Source organism: Ricinus communis, chromosome 1 (genome assembly GCF_019578655.1).
Source record: "Ricinus communis isolate WT05 ecotype wild-type chromosome 1, ASM1957865v1, whole genome shotgun sequence".
Taxonomy (NCBI): domain Eukaryota; kingdom Viridiplantae; phylum Streptophyta; class Magnoliopsida; order Malpighiales; family Euphorbiaceae; genus Ricinus; species Ricinus communis.
The window spans coordinates 36517977-36538884 of NC_063256.1; the positions used below are offsets into that span (position 1 = coordinate 36517977).

The 20908-nt window shown below is 34.0% G+C and overlaps 3 protein-coding genes and 1 long non-coding RNA gene across 6 annotated transcripts; 3 read left to right on the top strand and 1 right to left on the bottom strand.

Moving 5' to 3' along the window:
* Window positions 1–1093: 1093 nt before the first annotated feature.
* LOC8286449 (nudC domain-containing protein 2) lies at window positions 1094–3570 on the top strand. Of its 2 annotated transcripts, XM_048376731.1 has the most exons (6): window positions 1094–1281; window positions 1381–1529; window positions 1652–1700; window positions 1861–2003; window positions 2692–2732; window positions 3228–3570. In XM_048376731.1, exons 1-5 carry the CDS (start codon window positions 1233–1235, stop codon window positions 2704–2706), a joined length of 405 nt encoding a protein of 134 aa, XP_048232688.1. In that variant the 5' UTR covers window positions 1094–1232; the 3' UTR covers window positions 2707–2732; window positions 3228–3570. The 2 variants fall into 2 exon arrangements, with proteins under 2 accessions (XP_048232688.1, XP_002525640.1); XM_002525594.4 differs by lacking the exon at window positions 2692–2732 and having other exon boundaries at window positions 1101–1281.
* Window positions 3571–4230: 660 nt separating this feature from the next.
* On the bottom strand, window positions 4231–6037 carry LOC107261764. Of its 2 annotated transcripts, none has more exons than XR_007216640.1 (2): window positions 4959–6037; window positions 4231–4755 (listed from the first exon to the last, which is right to left on the bottom strand). It is a non-coding gene; the product is annotated as an uncharacterized LOC107261764 (long non-coding RNA). The 2 variants fall into 2 exon arrangements; XR_001535679.3 differs by having other exon boundaries at window positions 4231–4805.
* Window positions 6038–8088: 2051 nt separating this feature from the next.
* LOC8286451 (inositol 3-kinase) lies at window positions 8089–11212 on the top strand. The gene is made up of 2 exons (XM_002525596.4): window positions 8089–9718; window positions 10818–11212. The coding sequence occupies exons 1-2, from the start codon at window positions 8849–8851 to the stop codon at window positions 11022–11024; spliced, it is 1077 nt and encodes a 358-aa protein (XP_002525642.2). The 5' UTR covers window positions 8089–8848; the 3' UTR covers window positions 11025–11212.
* Window positions 11213–12874: 1662 nt separating this feature from the next.
* Window positions 12875–18642, top strand: LOC8286452 (SMR domain-containing protein At5g58720). Its single transcript, XM_002525597.4, has 11 exons — window positions 12875–13763; window positions 13867–13892; window positions 14138–14260; window positions 14917–14996; window positions 15364–15593; window positions 15806–15882; window positions 16002–16058; window positions 17015–17082; window positions 17186–17292; window positions 17411–17481; window positions 18176–18642. The coding sequence occupies exons 1-11, from the start codon at window positions 13235–13237 to the stop codon at window positions 18296–18298; spliced, it is 1491 nt and encodes a 496-aa protein (XP_002525643.2). The 5' UTR covers window positions 12875–13234; the 3' UTR covers window positions 18299–18642.
* The last annotated feature ends 2266 nt before the right edge of the window (window positions 18643–20908 follow it).

The window sequence follows — 20908 nt, forward strand, 5'->3', positions numbered from 1 at the left end:
TAGTAACTAAGAAAAGTTGAACTTTCCTGGAATTTTCAAGTTCCTTGGTAGCAGAATCAAACGGCTGTCATTCCTTTTGTTGTTGTCTATGTGTGTACTGAAAATGAAGGAGATGTACAATCATTAACTGCCATTTGATTGCTATGTTTCTCTCTGAAGTACACAAATTTTAGAGGAAATTTCCACAAAAACCTCATATCCCTTGGGACTCAATCTTCCAAAAACAATGTTTCTTTTTCTTTTTCTGTTTCCTACACCCACCAAGGCACTGCCATTAATACTTAAATTCTATTTTTATAATCTCCTAAATACTTTTAATTTTTTATTTAACTTAACAAAAATTTAAATTTTATTTTATAATAATATTAAAATATCTATGCATAATAGTAAAGTGTTAGATGAAATTATAAATGAAAAAGTGTTTAAATATCACAAATAATATAAATTAAGATGTCTACTAAGTTAAATAAAAAATTAATATATTAAAGTGATTAAATTATTAAATTCAGATGTCTAAATATGTATTTAGTATATATAATTTTTTAATTTTTAGTTATTTAAGATTTTATTATCTCAAGGTAAATCGATACCTTTTGATTAACTAAAATGGGAAATTTAGAACATACAGAAAATTCATAATAATTAATAATATAAACCGTACGATGATTGAAATAAAAATTATAAATATATATATATAACTTATCTAGATTTACAATCAATAATGATATAAAAAATAGATATTCGAATAAATAAAAGACTATGAATCTTTTTTATTCAATAAAAGACTATGAAAATCAAACAAAATTAGAATACGTATTAATGGGAGAAAAATGTAAAGAGTTGTTTATATGACATCAATGGCCATTAAATTAGAATCCAGAATTAAGGAAGATTATAATGAATAAAGGAGAAAATGTAATCAATTTACATGTCTTTAATTAGAAAAGTTGAATTAACAAATTGTAGAAGCCATATAACTATTGGGAACATTCTAAATTACTGTGATTAATCCAACACTAGCTTGTGCATGTAATGTAACTGCAGCTAACTTAGGAGGTGGAAATGGTGAAATTTGAAAAGTAGGAGGGGCTGTAGAGAAATATTTAGAAAAAGAAAAAATTGGGAATAGAAGTTTCACGAGAGTTGAGTCGAGTCTGAGAAGACGAAATAAGCAAAGATTCGCGCGAAGGAACTGAGAGAGAAATAACAAAGAAACCCTAGATTAGATTCAAATGGCTGAGAAATTAGCTCCAGAGAAACGTCATTCTTTCGTGCACAACGGTGTCATTTTTTGGTCTTTTTTTTTTTTTATTTGGTAACTTCTATGTATGGTACTTTTGAGAAATTGATAATTGATCGAGTTGTTTTTGTGTGATTCAGGGCAAACAGTGTTTGAATGGGATCAAACCCTAGATGAGGTAAATATGTACATAAACTTACCCCCAAATGTTCACTCAAAGCAATTCTACTGCAAGATTCAATCCAAACATCTTGAAGTTGGCATCAAAGGCAACCCTCCTTATCTTAATGTCTGTCCCTTTCTCTCACTTTTTCTCTTTTTTAATTTATTTATTTCCAAGTTTATGTTTTAAGTTTCCATTCTTAATTTCTTGATTGATATGATTGTGTATCTTTGCTTTTTGCTTCTCAGCATGACCTCTCCTGCCCAGTAAAGACCGATTCGTCTTTTTGGACTCTAGGTATATTTTCTTTTATCTCTCTGTTGAAGGAAAGGTGGTTACTTTAAGATTGCTGATTGTTTTGCATTTTAAGTGCAATTTGTTTGGTTTTATGAACTGAATATCAGATTAAACTCTTTGGATTGCATTGCATGTTAAACTGGGGCTTTTGTGCTCGCAGAGGATGGTATAATGCACATAACACTGCAAAAAAGGGACAAGGGATTGACATGGTCTTCTCCAGTATTCGGTCAAGGTCAGTTGGATCCTTACTCCACTGATCTTGAACAGAAGCGTCTCATGCTTCAGAGATTTCAGGAAGAGGTGAATGACTACTGCTTCCCTTAGTAATATTGCTGAGATCTTTAAATTCCGTGATTTAAATTCATTATGCTCGCTTAGTTTGCCAGTGAATGCTTATTGTTTATACTTGAGGTTACCCTGTCCAGTTCATTTGTGAAAACAGCTATAAGATAAGGTGCTGCTGCAAACTGTGGTAGTGTAAGATAAGCTGCTGATGCCAACTTGCCAAGCACCATGGTGCAGTGCGCCTAAGACTTAGTGGAGGGTAGTATTTGTCTGGTATTATTACATGTCTAATAATGTAGTTTTTAAAGCAGCCTGGAGACTTAGGGGGGTGCCATGGCCACCCTATGTCTCCAAGAAACTCTGCCCTTGATGGGAAGGCAAATATTTCAGCGTCTTTTGAATTTAATATTCATTTTTGGCTTATTTGAAATTGGTCGAACTTAGAGCTATTCTACCTTTTTATCTTGAGCAACTACATTGCTACTAGATTAAGCTGCTAAGAACCATGTATTCCACTCAGAGAATTAGCCCAGTGTGTTACATGGTCCTGAGCACCAATTATCTCATCATTTCCATTAGGGGCCTTCATTTGGTCAAGAATTTAGTTTTAGCTTGGGATAATAGTAGGTGACTAGATAAAGTGTGGGGTTCAGCTGGCTTATCATCTGAGAAAAGTTTATTGTTTGCTGTTTATGTTGCGCAGCTGCTTTTAGTTTAGGTATGTAGAATGAAAAACTTCCAAAAGTAAGTAAATGAAATTCTACTCAATTTAAGTGTTTTTTGAATATGATGCTATAGCTGATAGTGTTAGCCAGTCAATCATCAGTTTGAGATCTAATTGACATTCACAGTTTCATTTTGCTGCTGGCATTGTGATATATTTGAGTACTGGTTCTAATGATGTATTGTTGTTGGCCTATCTTTGATTTACTCATGGCATTGCTACTAGTATTTTACCTGATTTTCTTGTGTAAAGTATTGAGTTAGAGGAAATGCAGTGGGGAGTTTGTTTTCGGCATGCTGAATGAATTCTGATTTAAAATTCAATATATGCACGTGCATTTTTGGCCATAGAAAGAAACAGATTTGCTTTGTTATCTTACTATATTATAAGCAATTAATTTGCTTATCCATGTGCTACTGAAATCTATAACTGTTTATAAATGAAATGTTTCCTGTGCTATTTTGCTTTTGCCCTTTGACAACGTGGTTTAATAGTGGTAGTATTTGTTTATGCAGAACCCTGGTTTTGACTTCTCACAGGCTCAGTTTACTGGAAACTGTCCTGATCCTAGAACTTTCCTGGGTGGGATCCGCACTGGTTGACAGCCACGATATTCCTTGTTGGATGAGCATGTCAATTAAATTCTGAGCAATGTTTAGTAAATAAAACAATCTGCTTCTCTGCTCACTTTATCTTCATGGTTACATTAGCTTGTTAACCAATCGTATGGCATATATCTGTAATAAGCAGAATAAGGTGTGGCCATTTGGTTCTAATTACTATTCCTTGTTTATAATTTGTAAAAATCATTCCAGTGATCCTTTCATAATTATTAAGTAACTGCAATTTGCATACCCACTCAATGCTGCCAGATAGAATAGCCCCCTACCCTAGTCAGTGTTACTATGCCTTCCGACTCGCAAATCATTAAATCAATGTTTGGAAACATTGAAACTGCGTTTACAGGAAAGAAGCCGTACTGTTCATAAGTGCTTAACCAATTGTACTGTAACATGATGAGATATTTTCTTTTCAAGGAAAGATCAAATGCCATTTGTAAGCTCTTACTTACAAATGCTTACACCAAGTCTATTTCCCCCACTTCTCCAAAGGCTTCTTTATGAACTGGTAACAGACAAATACAATTCGATGCAGCTTTATCAAGAATATAGTTGCAAGAATAAAAATGACAGACACAGAAACGCCTTTAACATGGAAAAATAATTTATTTTAGATGTCTTTCCATGATAGATGAGACTTAAGATCCCACATCATATACAGCTGGAGTGATGACAGCTTCACGGAAAAAAAGAAAAAAAAAAAAAAAAAAGAAATGAAGTGCCTTAAGTTGATTAGTTATTCCACATTTTCACTGAACAAAGTGCATCTGCAATTGTAAATTTCCTCGGATTGGCTTTAACAAGCTCGGTTCAAGAGTTCACTCTGGCTAGATTGGAATTGTCGTCACAGGATAAGCTCACAAAAAAGTTATTAGGTGTTTACTCTAACAATGTAAAGTAAAGGTCGAATATGCTCAAGCTCCTTCCCTTTTCATAAGAAATTGAAATTTACAGTTACAATAAAGTTGGCCCAGAAAGACAATCTCTTGAAGATGAATATCCCAAATTCGTGGCAGATCATACTAAACTCAGATGATAGCTAGCTACTAAGGCGCAATGTATTTCAAAGCATTCAAATCGAATGAAACACAAAATTCTTCCTACTAGGGTCCTGAATAGTTTATCATAGTCCACAATTTGATTGGCTTGTGTATCTATGGAATCATCATTATACACAGAAGCGGGACTCCTATCCTAGGATTGGCTTAACAAGCTTATTTCAGGCATTGGTCTGACTGGATCATCATCACGCATTAGCCTCACTCAGTACAGCTGTCAATGCTAAAACCCTTTACACACATAAGTGACAGCAGAAGGTTGAACATTACCCATGTCATGCTCTTCACCCGTTATGAATTCTTTGAGTGGTTTTCGCTAATGTGGCATCTTCCCACCTATAAGCATGCAGGCGCTGGCTCCTGTTCTGAAAGCCGGATTCCATCATTAACGTACAATACATAGTCAGTCCTTAATCTGCAATTAAAACTTGCTTCATAGCTCAATGAAACTTGACAAAACATATTTATTAAAGATGCATCAATTTGGAATTAAAATTTGTAGCATAAGAGATGATAATGAAATCAAACGCAAACAGAAAGTCAAAAAGAGTTTAGGAAAAGTCAATACCTCCAATTCTATCTTATCTGAACCAAAGAAGCTTCAGTTCATAGTGAAGAAGAATCTCTGGTGCAGCTTTCTCATCAGTCGTAGAAATCAACGTGTAGTAATCATCTATCGCCGTCGTCGTACTGTGTTGATGCCTCTCCAGTTCCGATATTAGCCATCTCATCTTTCGTCTCTGTTCTAATTTCGTAAAATTAGAAATACAAGTAAAGTGTCTATAGAGGAGAAAGATCACGAGTTTGTGCGTGAATCTAACACCATGGGATAGGATTAGTAGGGCCCTGACATGGATGGCCTGAATTAGATTCACACACAAACTAGAGATAGGTCTCATCTTTCTATCTGGGGATTGGCAGAGCAAGTAGATTTAGTACTGCCTTTTTATAGGCAAAGAGAAACAGACATGGACCCAGACTCCCAGTTTATAAGGTAAGAATCCAATACCACTTCTTGGACTGGATCCGTCCAACACCATTAATGTAAACTTGATAGAAAATAAAGTAAGTATTTGTTTAATTACTGACCCTCGCTAATCCCTATTCTTCTGTGCGTATAACGAGTTGTAATTCGCAGTCAGTGGCCATTAATTCTTCAAGTTTAGTGTTGCGAAAGCAAATACAACTAACCACGCTAAGCACGATTAAGAGAGGAGAAGAGATTCAAAATGGCTGAGAAATTGGCTCAGAGAGCGTCGTTCTTTCGTGCATGACGATGTCTATTTTGTTCTTTTGTTTGATAGTTTCACTTTATTGTACTTTCTAGAAATGATAATTAATTTTGTTGTTTCTGTGTGATGTAGGGCAAACACTGTTTCAATGGGATCAAACTCTGGAAGAGGTAAATATGTACGTAAATTTACCTCCAAATGTTCACCCAAAGCAATTCTACTGCAAGATTTAATCCAAACATCTTGAAGTTGGTATCAAAAGCAACCTTCCTTTTCTCATTATCGGTCTCTTTCTGTTTTACTTTCCAATTTTATTGTTTTCAAAAAAAGAAGGAAAAAAAGAAAAAGTCTGTTTCTAGTTTCTTTCTTGTATGAATTTTGTTTTTCGGCATGACCTCTCCTGACCAGTGCAATAATGATTCTTCTTTTTGGGCTTTATATTTATATTCTTTTAATTATCTTTGTTAAAGTAAATATGGTTACTTTAAGATTGCTGATTGTTTTGCAGTTTAGTTGCAATTTGTGCGGATATACGAATTGGAGAGCAGATAAAACTTTTTGGATTTCATTGCATGTTAAAGTTGGGTGTTTGTGCTGGCAGAGGATGATATAATGTGCACATGGCACTGCAAAGAAAGGACAAGGGTTTGACATGGTCTTCTCCAATATTGGGTCAAGGTCAGTTGGATCCTTACTCCACACCACTGATCTTGAACACAAGGATCTCATGCTATGGAGATTTCATGAAGAGGTGAATAACTACTGCTTTTCTTAGTGTAATGCTGGGATGATCAGATTCTATGATTTTAGCGTTATGCTCGCTTAGTTTTGCCAATGATGATTAATTCATTTACATGCTTATTTGTTCATATTAAGGTTACCCCATTCGGGTGCCAATCAAAATGTATTTGTGAAAATGGCTGTAAGATAAGGTGCTGCTGCAACTGTGGTTGTATAGAGTTTGTTTGATGCCAAGCACCATCGTGCGGCGAAGCGCACCCAGACCTTATTGGATGGTTGTTTTTATGTGGTATTCTTATGAAATACTATCATGAATGCATGTTTGATTGAATTCAAACATTTAAGCATGTCTAATTTAGTTTGTAAAGCAGTGGAAAGGGCCATTGGTATCACGCAAAGAGGTTGAAAGGCTAATGACAAGGCAAATGTTCAGTGTCTTTTGAATTTTAAGTTATCTTTTTTGCTTGTTTGAGCTTTTCCTAATTTAGAGATAAGTGGACCTTTTTCTCTCCTGCAACTCCTTGGCTACTAGATTAAGCTGCTAAGAGCAATGTATTGTACTCAGAGAAGGATCCTAGTGTTTACATGGTTCTGGGCATTGATTATGTCATTTGTCATTCGGGTCCTTCAATTTGTGAAGCATTTACAGGACTAATAGTTTTAGCACGGGATGCTAGTAGGTGAGTAGATAAAGTGAGGTGTTCAGATGGTTTATCATATGAGCAATGTAGTTTGCTCTCTGTTTACGTGAGGCAGCTGGCTTTCAGTTTAACAAGTCGCGTCATTTGGAGTAAGCAGGATGAAAAACATCCAAAAGTAAATAAATGGAATCCTATTTAATTCAAATATTTTAAATTATGATGCTATAAAAGTATTTGAAATTATCGAGTACCTGGTAGTGCTAGACAGTTAATGATTAGTTTGATATCTAAAAGATATGTTGTGCCTCAGTTTTCTCTCATTGCGCAACTAAGTGTGATTTGTTGAGAGTCCCCTGTCCTAGGTTTTTGGGCATGACTGGCTAAAGTCAGTCTAAGTGAAATCAGAAAGTCAAACCAGGTTTACTGGAGTTCGAACGACTGAATTCTTTATACGACATTGATTGAGGAAGTTGTCGTAGTTAAATGTTTAGGCAATCAAGGCAAGTATTTGTTAATGGATTTTGAAATTTTACATCCAGCATATTGAGAATGATGCAGCGAAACTATTTGTCATATGGTGTTTATGTGGTCTGGTAATTATCAAGGGCGCATTCAGTTGATGCATTATAAAACTAGAATTACTAAATGTAAGCATTTAGATTCTTCCAGGTGGATGGAAGAAAGTAGTGCATTCTTTCCCCCTATTTCCTTATTGAAGGGTGGTCCTATTATTACCCCATGCTGGATGGGGAGGTTTATTTAGCAGAAGAAATCTACCTAGGGGCTAGGGGCAGCGGGTACCAATAACAAGAAGGATAAGGGATTGCAGATTGGTGATTGGTGATAAGAATTGCAGGTCTGGTCTGGCTCTGTGTCAGCAATGCGACTTCACTGTGCCTCTTTAATAGTAATGTTGTTCTTCAGCCGTTAATAGACATATGTATGGGGAGTCATAATAATAACACTATTGCCAATTTAAAGTTGCGTGAATCAATGGCTTCCTCCCTCACTCACTCTCTATGGCGTGAAAAGCAGTAAACTTTGACCTGAAAATGAAATAGCAACAACAAAAAGAAAGAAAGGAAGGATCCGATTCGGACAGCAACCAGAATCATATTCCCGTGTTAGTGATAAACATCTGTTATTTAAAAGAAAAAAAAGAAAACGATGGCTATGGCGATGGCGATGGTTATTCTATTCTTCTTCTGAGTGGAGGTGTCATTATTATGTGATTTGCATGAAATATAAATTAGAAGGTAAATAGAAGATGAGATGACTGAATTTAATGGATTCCTTCGAAATGGTCGGCCCGTAGACAAAAGTATTTCATTTGGTGGGTAGATTTTCTTTTACTTCTGCAAATTGAGAGCAACTGTAAAAAAAAGAAAAAAGAAAAAAGAAAAAGGGAAACAAAATGTTGCCTTCAGAATTTCTTGCATGTGTTTCTGGACTTGAGCGGTTCAAATTTCAAAGCAAGGGAAAAGGGCGGAGGACCATCAGCCGTCAGCCATCTTATTTACCAGTAGGCAGCAGCTACGCTGTGTCTCTGCTTGCTTTCTATAAATAAACCCAAACAATAACAAATATCTCAATAGCGCGTCCTCTGTATTTCTCGACACCTACTCGTCATTCAAATAACGCTATTTCCTAATTTTTCTTTTTTTTTCTTTGTCCATTTTCACAGCATTAACAGAGCATACACACTCTTCTCTTCTTCGTCGTTTCCTTAAAATCTGTGTTTATCTTTTGTCATTTCTGTTGTTTATTTATGTCTTTCTCTCATCCCCAATTCTCTGCTCACTTATGATCTCCAAACTCATCCCCTTCCAACGGCCAGCTTCACAATGGTCACCACAAATCACCGAACCCATCATTCTCCAGCTTCCCGCGTTTTAATTGTGGGCAATTACTGTCACGATGTCTTGATCCAGGACGACATCGTTCTAGGTGAATCTCTAGGCGGCGCATCCTCCTTCATAGCCGCTGTTCTCAATGGGTTGTCTGTTCCTTGTAATTTGATCTCCAAAGTTGGTAATGATTTTAAATATCAAGTTAGTCACACCCCAATTGTTATTTCCTCTTCTAAAACAACTACCTTTCATGCCTATTTTGATTCCCCTGGTGTTGTACATGAAAATGGAAACCAAGATCGGGTCTTGAAACGGGTATGTGCTTCTGACCCTATTACACCAAGGGATCTCCCTGATGGGAAGTTTAATTTTGGAATGGCAGTTGGAGTTGGTGGAGAGATACTATCTGAAACGCTTGAAAGAATGATTGAGATATGCGATGCTGTTCTTGTTGATATTCAAGCTTTGATTAGGGATTTTGATCATGTTGATGGTACTGTTAAGCTTGTCGAGTTGAGCAAAACTAGATTTTATTCTTTATTGCCTAGAATTGGGGTTTTGAAGGTGTCATCTGAGGAGGCTATGTTTATGGATGTGGAAGAGGTGAGGAAGTGCTGTTGTGTGGTTGTGACTAATGGGGAAGATGGGTGTAAGGTTTACTGGAGAGATGGTGAGATGGGAATTTTGCCTTTTTTGGCTAATCAACAAGATCCTACTGGTGCTGGGGATAGTTTCTTAGGTGGCTTTGTTGCTGGCTTGGTTCAAGGTTTGGCTGTTCCTGATGCTGCCTTGCTTGGAAATTTCTTTGGTTCCCTCACTGTTGAACAAATTGGGTTGCCCAAGTTTGATTCCAGGCTGCTGCAGGTTTGTTTCTTAACATTTTATACATTCTTTTATGCCACCAGTTTTATTGTCATGTTCTTGGTACTACATGATACTTCTGTTGTGTAATTTATAGCTCTTGGAAGTTGTGTGCCATGGTTTTAATCGACAAGGAAACAAACTCACTTTTTAACTTCATAAATTGAGTGGGATAAATTAACGTTGAAGTATGAAACATAATCAAGCTTATGAATACTTGGAAATGAGCCAGTTCAAAGTTAGAAAAAAGAAGAAAAGGAAATGATCATTGGCCTCTGTTTGATGCTTGTTTCTAGCGAAGTAAACCAGAGTATGGCAGATGCAGGAGTTCTAGAATTAGATGCTTGTTTCACATTCTTGTTTAACTTCAAGAGATCATTGGGTTTCAATTCAAGGATAGCATTGCTATCTAATTATGCTTAGAAAGTCCTAGTTTCAGCTTGTTTAATGAAGCATGTGCAAGATTCCAAAAAATGGTGCCAAAAACTTTTCACTTTAAGGGACTTCTGAATAAAGAAATTCACGATTTCAATAGTTTTCCTTTAATTACTTCGTTCCAGGCATATATGAGGCACGTTTCACGGTAGTCTTTATTTCTGGTTGGGCCAGAAGAATAATATCATTTTTGAAGAATATCTCTGCACTCCGTATGATTATCAATGATCAAAGTTTTATGTGACAATGGTGTTGTATGCTTGTGAGAGTCATTGATCAATTCCTCACAGCTATCTAGGGTATGGTTAGTCTGGTCCTTTTAATTTGTTGCTTATCACTTAAGCTATGAAACTAGTAAATATGATAGATTGTAGGGAATGAATGATTCATGAATTTTCTCAAGCCTGGATAGGAAGATCTATGGGATATTTTAGGAATAATTTTAAAACCTTTGATGAAACTAATTGAGTGAATTCTGATAGTTTTTGACATTCTAACTTTATTTGCTGTTTCATGTTACACACTAAGACGCCTCTCTACTTCTGAGGAAAAGTAAAACTAGGGCCAAAAAAACCATACTTTCATAGTCAGTTTTTAACACCATTGTGGGGTAATCTAATTTATGATAGAGCGAAGATATTCACCTCCTTTTGTTTTGTTATTGTAGAGGGTGAAGGATGAAGTTGAGAAGAGGAAATTGCAGTGTTTGAATCATGAAAGAAGCGATGGGGAGCTAGAGTTCTTGAAGCCAGAAGGGCATGAACAGTTCCATTCTTCCATTGATGCAGCAAAATTAATAAGCCCTGATTCCATTCAAGAATCAAGAGATATGGAGGAGGATATCTTGCCAGCTTGTAATGGCAACTTAAATTAGCAGTTAATCCTCCAGTTTATGATGAATCAATGCCAAGAGCCGAGGAAAGCAGCTACACGACCCTGTTCTTTTCTTGTATCAAATAAATTGGCAAGCGCCCTGTCTCAGATTCAGGAATCAATTCTAATTATAAAGTTGTTAATGCATTCAAGCCTGCCTAAAGAAAATGTGGGAGTTCGTAGTTTAAATTTCCTTTTGTCATTTGCACGTTTCACTTCAGTAGCACAAAAGGCATGTGGGCACTGGCAGGACATAGACTGTTTTTGGTTTGGATCAGAAGGGTAAAACCAAACCGAGCTAACTTTAATGTCAGGTGTCTGCAAAGTTAAAAGCACCCTTTTGAACATTGAGGATGAGGATGAGGATGAGGAAGTGATTGGATTTTAAGTTGTGGAGATCCCAAGTTTCTCAAATCGAAATCCTTGTGTGGGCTGTTTCTCACTGCCCATTTAATATTAAGAAAATGTTATTGCCCTAATATGAGTTGAAAGGGTCTATCTGCCACTGAACTATTTTTTTTACAGTCCTTTTCACCTCAATATCAGCTTTTTGTTTTAATTACATTAAAACTTTTAATTTGTGGTTCAAATCTCTCATAAACGGTATTATATTATAATGAAATTTTATTCAGGTGGATTGGTTTATGAAGAAATAAGGTGGGAATGGAAATGAGTTACTGTTTTTAGATTATCAAAAATCTTTTCAGGGCTAAAATAAAGTAAGAATATTGAAATTGGAAAAACATTTTTGTAAATATTGAATAATTTTTTATTGGATTTGATGGATTGAGTTTTCCATTGTTATTTGGAATAAATTTTATAAAATTTTATTTACAATTATAAAATTTATATATTTGTATAAAATGAAAGTTAGTATAATTTTTTTTAATTATATATTATAATAATTGATAAAATTAAATTATATTTTTAATATTACTATTTTATCTTATTTTCACTCTAACTTTCTATTTCTTATCTTTTATGAGATTTTTGCATTTTACCGTATTATAAACACAATTCCTTTTCTTTTTTTTTTGTAAAGATTAGCATTTAAGACATTAATTATTTGTAAATTTTTATAGAACAATAATGAATTTTTATGTTATAAGAATTCTAAGTTTATTACAACTTGAGATGAAAATATATACATGCTGAGATTCTCAGTCTTCTTTCTAACGGATACTTCTGAGATTTTTTGGGGAAAAGGTGGAAGTGACCTTTCCTGGCAGGAAAGGATGCTCCCTTTTTCCCTTGGTCAGGGATGAAAGGTATGCACAAGCAACCTAGCTTGTGCAGCCTCTGAGACCAAAAGGTGCTGCTATTTTCTGTTTTCTTCAACATTATTATTAAACATTTTCAATTGAATTCAGTATTAACATAATTAAACTAGAATTAAATGGTAAAATTTCATGGGAATTATGTTAAATTTTTACCGAGACTGTAAATAAATTAAAATAATTCGTGAATTGTTTAAATTCTTCTTTATAAATACTTATTTGAACTCATTTAATAAAGCTCGCTTAACAAGCAAAACTATGCTCTAGAGATAATAACTATGTAAGCTTATAAGGTAATTGTAAAATGAATTTATTTTAAACATAAAATCATTTAATATTATATAAAAAATTATTTAAATATGTTTATTTAATTAAAATGTAAATATCCTTATTGATGTTATATATAATCTAATTTCTTAATTATAATTTGATAGATAGTTTTAACTTTTATTTTATATGCATTAAATTTATTTAGGCTTATAAAATATGAAAAATCTTAATAAATTCGACTCAATTAAAAAAAAATCAATATTAAATTAGTAAGCAGTCGGCTAGCGGTGGACGAGAGAGGGTTGTTGAGAGGAGAGAGAGCGTGGGCAACCAAATCCCTGGTGAGAGCGTGAAGTCAAAAGGGAACCTTTTCAGAAAAGAAAATCTAAATCCAAATAGAAAAAAGAGAGAAAGAAACGCGTACGATCGGAGATTCTGCGTCCTCTATTTAATCAAATTTGGAACATGAATCTCTCCCTCTCCGCCACTACGACTTCGCATCCACTTTTATTTTCAGTAATTATTCATAATACATTATTGTTTCACTTAATCATCCTCTTTTCATTGCCATTATCGTCCTCTCTCTCCCCCCCCCCCCCCAATAATTTAGGGTTCCGAAAAAAATCCACCCCTCAATTTCTGAATTAATCTTTCCTACAAAACCATGAAGCACCAAACCAAAAAGAAAAAGAAGAACCCTCGACGTCTCTCACTCGCCTCCACCAATAATAATACCGCTCTTCATGGACAACAACAACAGCAAAGCGAAACCGTTTTGGCATTAATGGAAGCGTTTGATTCCATCTCTTTCCGAGAAGCATCGACGGCTTGTGATGAAGCCAACGGTGACATTAAAATAGCTGCTGATATCTTATCAGCCAATGCGGATGATCCCTCCACTAGTTCGGTTTCAAGCGGGTCATCCGGTTCTACTTCTAGTAGTATCCGCTCGAGTTCGGAGGAGAGTAATTTGGTTAATAAAAGGAAGGGTTTAAATAAGCAGAAGAGAGTCGTGGCTGTTACAGGAACGGTTTCTACGGTTATTGGGAAAGAGTATGTCAGGAGGGATTCTTCAGCTAAAGCAAAGGACTTTGGTTGTGGTGTTGTGTCTAAGGAAGATGCTGAACATTTTTTGTGCTCTATGCTTAGTGATGATTGTGATCTTAGCTTGGCTGTTGTTCGAGATGTTCTCTGTAAGTACATTTGTTTAGTTGTATTGCTGTGTAGGAGACATCTTAATCAATCTGTAAGTGCACTTGTATGATACTTGACCTTTACAATTTTGTCTTTATGCAGGTCAATGCGGATATGACCTTGAAAAGGTATGAGGAAATTGTGAGTTGAATCATCTCTTGTCAATGTCATTACATATGTCAGTGTTACCATCACCATCTACCTCGTGTTCATATTTCCGGACAATTTTACTAAGTAAATTGCACTGAGAAGTTTATAAGTGAATAAATTCACTATCAAAAGCTAGTGGTTAAAATACAAGTTTGTAGCTGTTGTATTTGATGAATCTCTTTCCTACTTAAGTAACAGGTTATACTGCACTTTTGATTTCCAGGCTGTGGATGTGCTGCTTGCTCTATCTGCTTCTTCCTTTGAGCAGTCCAGGAATGATGGATATTTTAATCATATGGTGAACTATAAGGATGACACTGCATTCCTTGTTGGCCATAATGAAATTGTAAGTGATATATATGCATTACCGAGCTCTGCCTTTTTAATTGCCATTGCCTTGTTATTATATTTGGCTCCTGTGCTTGAATTTATCAGTATATTTGATGTTCTTTGTTATGCTGTTATGCTATTGCGAGCTAGAATATATATATATATATATATATATATATATATACTGCTTTCTCAAAAAAAAAAAAAAAGAAATACTGTGAGCTTTAGCAAGATTTTGGCTTCCCCTAACATGCATTCTTTAGCAAGAGTGTAATTCCATTTCTAAGTTTATTACTCGTATCGAATAAGCAGATAAAGTTTATATCCTCTTTTATATAGATAGTTCCACTATGGGGGAAGTGGTTGTCTATTTTGCGTTTGCTACAAGTGTGTTAGTGACTTCCTTTCATTAATAATTTGGCCATATGGAACTCTGTAAAGGGGTAAATTTTGGGCGGAATGCTTGGTAAGTTAGGTTACAACTAGGGATGTACCATGTTTCAGTTGTTTTGCTGCTGTGTTATTTCATGTTATTCATTTTCTTTTAGTGGCCCTTTCTTGTTTTGTTCTCCTAACTTCTAGACTTTTTTTCTTTTTACTTTTGTTCTTCTCAATCATCAAACATGTATACTGTGTTTCGTTTATCGGTGATGAGTGGATTTTTTTCCACAGGTGACAGATAAGGCATCCGATTGCACTTCTACTTCAGCTGAAAGCGAAGTTCATGAGAGCATATGGGGCTATGATTGCAGGTATATCACTCTGATTATTACTGTTGTTGGCGATGCTCAATTGGTTGTCTTCTATGTGCCAACATTTGCATTTTTCTGTATACATGCATGCATTTATGTGTATGTTTCTGGCTAATGGATATGGATTTTTCAGTATTAGCCATGGGCTCTATTTTCTTAATAAAGCCTTAAAGTCATGGGCTAATTGCTTATTGGTTCAAAGCTATAGTTTAGGGTTATATTTTTGTTTCTTTAATAGAGAAGAAGGATCTCTTAGATTAGTGCTGCTAGAGAATTTGTTTATCGAAGTAGCAAATCTTAATTTCTTTTGGATCATTTTTGTCTAATTAGACCCAATTCAGAAACTGAGCTAGTCTCTCTGTTGTAGGAATTACTCTCAGGTTATTATGAGTTCCGAATCTCCATCAACCATCGCAAGAAGTAATGTGTCAGATCTCCCTCAAAAGGTGTTGGAAGGTTTGTTTAACATCTCCAGAAGCTCTGAGCATGAACCAGGCACTATGAATTGGAGGAATGTGGCGAGGAAACTGCAATCGCTGGTGCCTGCTATTGACATGTGTCCACTGAGTGATGCAGCTCCTCAGCATGGCAGCTTTGGTATTTAACAATAATTCTTTTATCTTTTTGTTTGTAGTTGTACAATTGAAATGCGTCCTTCCAACACAGTTCCGTTTTCACCTCACGATACGGAATTCTACTTGGAAAATGCTATCGGCACTATATACTAAATTGCTTGTCTTGCAATGCATCAATAATGTCATTCCCCTGTGTCTAATTTTTTTTACTGTTTTCTTATCTTGAAACTGTAGCTAAGGGTGCTGAGTATCATCTATATAGACATTCTGCAAATCAGCATTGGGATTCAAGGACATCTTACTATCAAAAAGTAAGTTTTTGCTACTATTTTGTTACTATGATAGTATTAGATATTACATTCAGGTTCTTAGAAGTGGTAAGAATTTAGCACTTATAACTATATATGATGGAAGGAAAATTCTTCTGCAGGCTGCAGCAGCATACTCAAAGGGAAACCGGCAGTATGCATCTTACCTTTCTGATCAGGTGAGTTTGCTTCATGAACTACATCTTTATTTGTGTTTATGCATTTATGTCTATTTCATCCTCTTATTGCTTTGAACAACTTCATTTACTCTGTTTCCTATAAAGTTATGCACTGTTCAATAGATTAGTGATTCACACTGTGTAGCTGATGCGTAATGGATATTGAACTGCCTTACTTACCAAGAAGTTAATGTATAAAGACTATTCTTTGCCTTTTAGTGCTGTTTTAGAAGTGCTATTACATTGTTGAAAGCTTAATACTATGTTTGGATTAATAAGAGGGTGAGAAGGAAGATAACATGGGAAAATAACAATGGAAAGAAAATCAACGTGGGAAAAAGAAAAAGGTGTTACTTCCTTTCCCTTATTTGGTTATAGGATATAAAAGGAAAATGTATTTGTATTTTTTGTTTGGGTAGGTAAAGCAAATGAGTTAGAAGAAAGCCATAATTTACATTTTCATCCTTGCCCTCATACATATCTTGAACAATCTGTTTGGCAGTAGGAAATACAGGCGGGAAATGTAAAACCAAGGAAATCAATGTATGAGAAGTCCACGTTCTATATGTGGCTTTTTGACTTCTTCCAGTATGTTTATTTACATATCCGTTGCATTATTCAAGCTCCAATTCGGTAGCTTGCATTATGAACTTATCACAGATTGGTATCATCTTAAATTTTTTACTGTGACATAATCAACATGTAATTGCAGTCAGCTTACTTATTATTATGAAAGGAGAAAGGTCTTTTTATGTTGGCAGCTAAATTAAGTCTTCGAGACCCCATAAAAAAGTCATGGAGTGCATAAACCCATGCTACTCTTTGGGTTTGAGTTCTTTTTCTTTTTCTTTTTTTTTTTCTTTATTTGTTCTTGGAGATTCCTGCATGTATCATCTTAACTTGCATGTAGCTTGTGAATTATCTTTTGATTTTGTTGGTATCTTATGCTTGGATAGGGGAGTGTACAGACTAAATTGGCTCGAGAGGCAGATGAAAGAGCAAGCAAGGATATATTTGAAGCTAGGTCAGTACATGGCTCAGTTTCACAAAGTATAAAGAGGATTTTTTTGTCTAATGCTATATATATATTTTTATACATGGACTAAGATGCATTTGGTTTTATACAGAAACAAGGACTTTGAGAATGTGATAACAATTGATTTGCATGGGCAGCATGTTAAACAAGCAATGAGGCTGCTGAAACTTCACCTTCTATTTGGAACATATGTCCGCTGTAAGTGTTTGCCTCCCTGAATAGCCCCCTGGTTTTGCAGGTGTTTGGCACCTCAATTTGTCTGGATGGTGATATGCTATTGTCCTGTAAGTTAACAAGTATTTGTGGTCTGCTCCAGCTGTTCAGACTCTGAGAGTAATCACAGGATGTGGAAATCATGGTCTGGGAAAGTCAAAACTGAAACAATCGGTATGGTTTATGTCTTGGCCTTCCATCTAATTATTTGTGTATTATTTTCAAGAATCAGTTAATTAAGAAACTTCAAGCCGCTTTAGATGATATTCTCCAGTTGATTGGCAGTCTAGGTGTCATATTAGTATATCAAAACAGAAATCGTGTAGCAGCAACAGTGAGTTTTTTTATTGAGATTGTTTTGGTGCTGGCTTGGTGGCAATAAAATTTATTAGTTAGCTTATGTTGTGCAATATCAAATTTTAATGGAACAAAGCGGTTAGGGATTTGAAGTGTCACCTAATGTCTTTCCTGGTTCAAGTTTCATATAATGTCTTTACAGAGTTCGAAACACTGCAATATAGCAAACTAGCTACTACTGAAAATCAATAGTCTTAGATGCTGGTTACTGAATCCTCCTAGGCTTTGAAATGTTAAGTTCACCATAGTGATTTTCATGGGGAATCGTGCCACAAGATGAATTTGATTTTGTTTTTCTGTTCTACCCTTCTATGTAATTTAGAAATTATTGAGATCTCAAAATCTGGTTCCTTGTATGTAAAGTACCCTGGTGAACCATCTATATATCCAGCATTAACTTCTTGAATGATCACTTAAACCACTAGCCTCATCCCTTGCTTGTCCAAGAGGCATAAGCTAGTTTTACCTGCCTGCCAACCTGATGCTACATCCAGCTATTTGCTACTTGCAGATTATAATTCTTCTGGAAAAGGAAGGTATTAGATGGAGTGAAGAGAATCGAGGAACATTGCTAATTAAGCTTGATGGATTCAAAGAATATAGCTTCCTGGATTCAGAGAGCGATACTGAGTAACTTTATCACAACTAATTCATTCGAGTCCACAGGAGGCTTGTTGTATTTATGTCTGTTGTCTTAATTTCTTAAAAAAAGTCAACAGATGTTCATATGTTTATGTAGAAAATCCTTTCATTTCTGTAGTTAAGTAAAAGTTAAAGCTAGGCAATAGGCATAGCTCCTCCTAGATTTAGCTGGTAGATTGATTACCTGTTATCCTGTCTGTGTCAGCATTCTTTAGAAGTGATGTATGTTCAGGATGTATATCTGCTGCAGGTTATAGGCTGACCATATTACTTTTGTGTATCAAGAAAAAAGATGTTTGAATAAATAAATTTACTCAAGTGCTGTTGATTTGTTAACTTTGCTTGTAAATTAATTGAACTGGTAAGTGCTTTTGGGATGCTGCTTGGACCTTTGGATGATTAGTTAGCCTGGTGAAAATGAGAAAGATAACTCAGTAAAACCAGGTGGCTTTGAGGGTTATAAATGAAACAAACAGTTGTTGGGTTATTTTTTCATCACTTCCAAGCTCAGTGGGAGTAGATCTAGCATTTGGTTGGGTGACAATTCAAGGGGATTGGGTTAGATGTGAGCAGGATGTTCTAATAGTTGTACTTTATGTTGTTCTTTTAAAAAAAAATAATAATAAAAAATCTTGTTTATGGGTAATGATGTTCTGTTGTAATCCTTAGGGCCTGAGATATTTTGTAATGGAATAAAAAGATAGCTTTGATTTTCCCATGAATTACATGGATGGGTGGGGTGGTAGAAGCTTCTGTGGAAGTAATGTTGCTTCCACAAAACACAGGGGAAACTCCCTTTTCTCAATACAGTAGCCCTTCTGTCAATATGAATTACTTATTATGACAAAGCCAATGCCCTTTCTCTGTATGCCTTGGGCAGGGCTGGGCAAAGACAGCCCTCATTAATATGAAAGATTTCCAGTAAACATATTTAGGGTACTTAACTGAGACCGTCAGGGACTGTCCACCAAATTAACATTTCCTCCCCCTTATCATTCACAACAGCACTCGGTACCACTACTCACAGTATTTTTTCTTTTTTAAAAAAACAATGTGACATGAACTTTCGACAATTTCAGAGTTGCAACGCCGTCGTTTTTTTTATTCATGATCGGCATTTCCATAGTCAACGCGGAGCTCCGGATTCGGTGCGAGATATTTATTATTTTATTTTAAAATGTGTTATCCAATAGTGTATCAACTTCAAAAATATCTCCGCAGGAAAGCCCCTTGTTCAATGTCTTTATTTACTCATTTTAAATTTTGATATTAATTGAATAGTAAAAAGTTATACTTTTATATTAAAATAATAAAAAATTAAATACTATTTATTTTCTGAAATTTGATTTAATATATGATTTTGTTTCTGTATTTTTTTATTATATTAAAATTCTTTTCAGTTTTAATAAAACTATCTGCTATCTCATTTTGTACTAGTATAAGGATTAAACTGATAATTTAATCTTACAATTTAATTTTTAAATTTAATTTTAAAATTAATTTTATTATTAAATTAGAATAAAATTTTATTTTTAATATTTATTAATTTTAGTGTCTAATTAAAATAATAAATTTAATATTATTTTACTTGTTTGGGTCTTTTATTTTTAGCATAATTTAATTCTAAAAGAATTTAGACATTAAAAATATTTATTTTTTGTCTAATACTATTAGATTGCTATGTAGTTTAATTTTAAGTGTTTAAATAAAATAAATATTCAAACTCATTATTTTATAGACATTAAAATTAAATATATTAAAAATAAAAATTTTATTAGTATTAATCTCATTTAGATGGTTAATAAAATGTTTCATTTTAACATATAAGATTTTCGTGGTCTTTTTCATTGAGATGAATTTATCAATTTGGTGTCTAGATTATTTTACTAAATTAAAATATGATTATTTAATTTAATTTTTATTTTTTATATAATTTAACTATAATATACAATAAAAATATAATATAAATTAATTAAAAATATTTATTTTATATTGATAACTAAAATGAAATTATATAGTAAATTAATAATATATTGTAAATATAAATAGTTTAAATTTATATGAATTAAATTGTACTAAAAATAAGAAAATAGAGCAAAAAAAAATATTAAATTTATTATTTTAATTAAATACTAAAATTATCTTATGCTAAAAATAAGATTTCACTCTAATTTAATAATAAAATTAATTTTGAATGAATTTGATACTTATTAATAAATTTAAAGATCAGATTATAATCTTAAATTATTAGTTTAGTTCTTAAATTAACACAAAGTTAATAATACTTAGTTTTATCAAAATTGAAAGAAATATTAATGTAATAAAAAATATAAAAATTGACTCATATAGTAGACTAAATTTTAGGATTAAATAGTATTTAATTTAAATAATAATTATTAAAGAATTTGACAACATTCATCGGATTTATGAATTTACTAGCATACGATAATTTCAGATTCTTTATTAGCTGTGAATATGGTAATCTTTAGAAAATAATTTATATGTTCGAATAATAATAATTATTTTTTTTAATTCTTTTAGAATATTAATCTAATAAATAATAATCATTTATTGGTGACAAGAGGTTCATTAGTTTCACAGA

Excerpts from the sequence above, each read along its gene's own strand:
- LOC8286451 (XM_002525596.4), top strand. The coding sequence starts at position 8,849 with ATGGTCACCACAAATCACCGAACCCATCATTCTCCAGCTTCCCGCGTT. Across the intron at positions 9,719-10,817 it reads TTGATTCCAGGCTGCTGCAG|AGGGTGAAGGATGAAGTTGA; the intron begins GTTTGTTTCTTA and ends TTGTTATTGTAG.
- LOC8286452 (XM_002525597.4), top strand. The coding sequence starts at position 13,235 with ATGAAGCACCAAACCAAAAAGAAAAAGAAGAACCCTCGACGTCTCTCA. Across the intron at positions 13,893-14,137 it reads GCGGATATGACCTTGAAAAG|GCTGTGGATGTGCTGCTTGC; the intron begins GTATGAGGAAAT and ends TTTGATTTCCAG. Across the intron at positions 17,083-17,185 it reads AAGGATATATTTGAAGCTAG|AAACAAGGACTTTGAGAATG; the intron begins GTCAGTACATGG and ends GGTTTTATACAG.
- LOC8286449 (XM_002525594.4), top strand. The coding sequence starts at position 1,233 with ATGGCTGAGAAATTAGCTCCAGAGAAACGTCATTCTTTCGTGCACAAC. Across the intron at positions 1,282-1,380 it reads TCATTCTTTCGTGCACAACG|GGCAAACAGTGTTTGAATGG; the intron begins GTGTCATTTTTT and ends TGTGTGATTCAG. Across the intron at positions 2,004-3,227 it reads TTCAGAGATTTCAGGAAGAG|AACCCTGGTTTTGACTTCTC; the intron begins GTGAATGACTAC and ends TTGTTTATGCAG.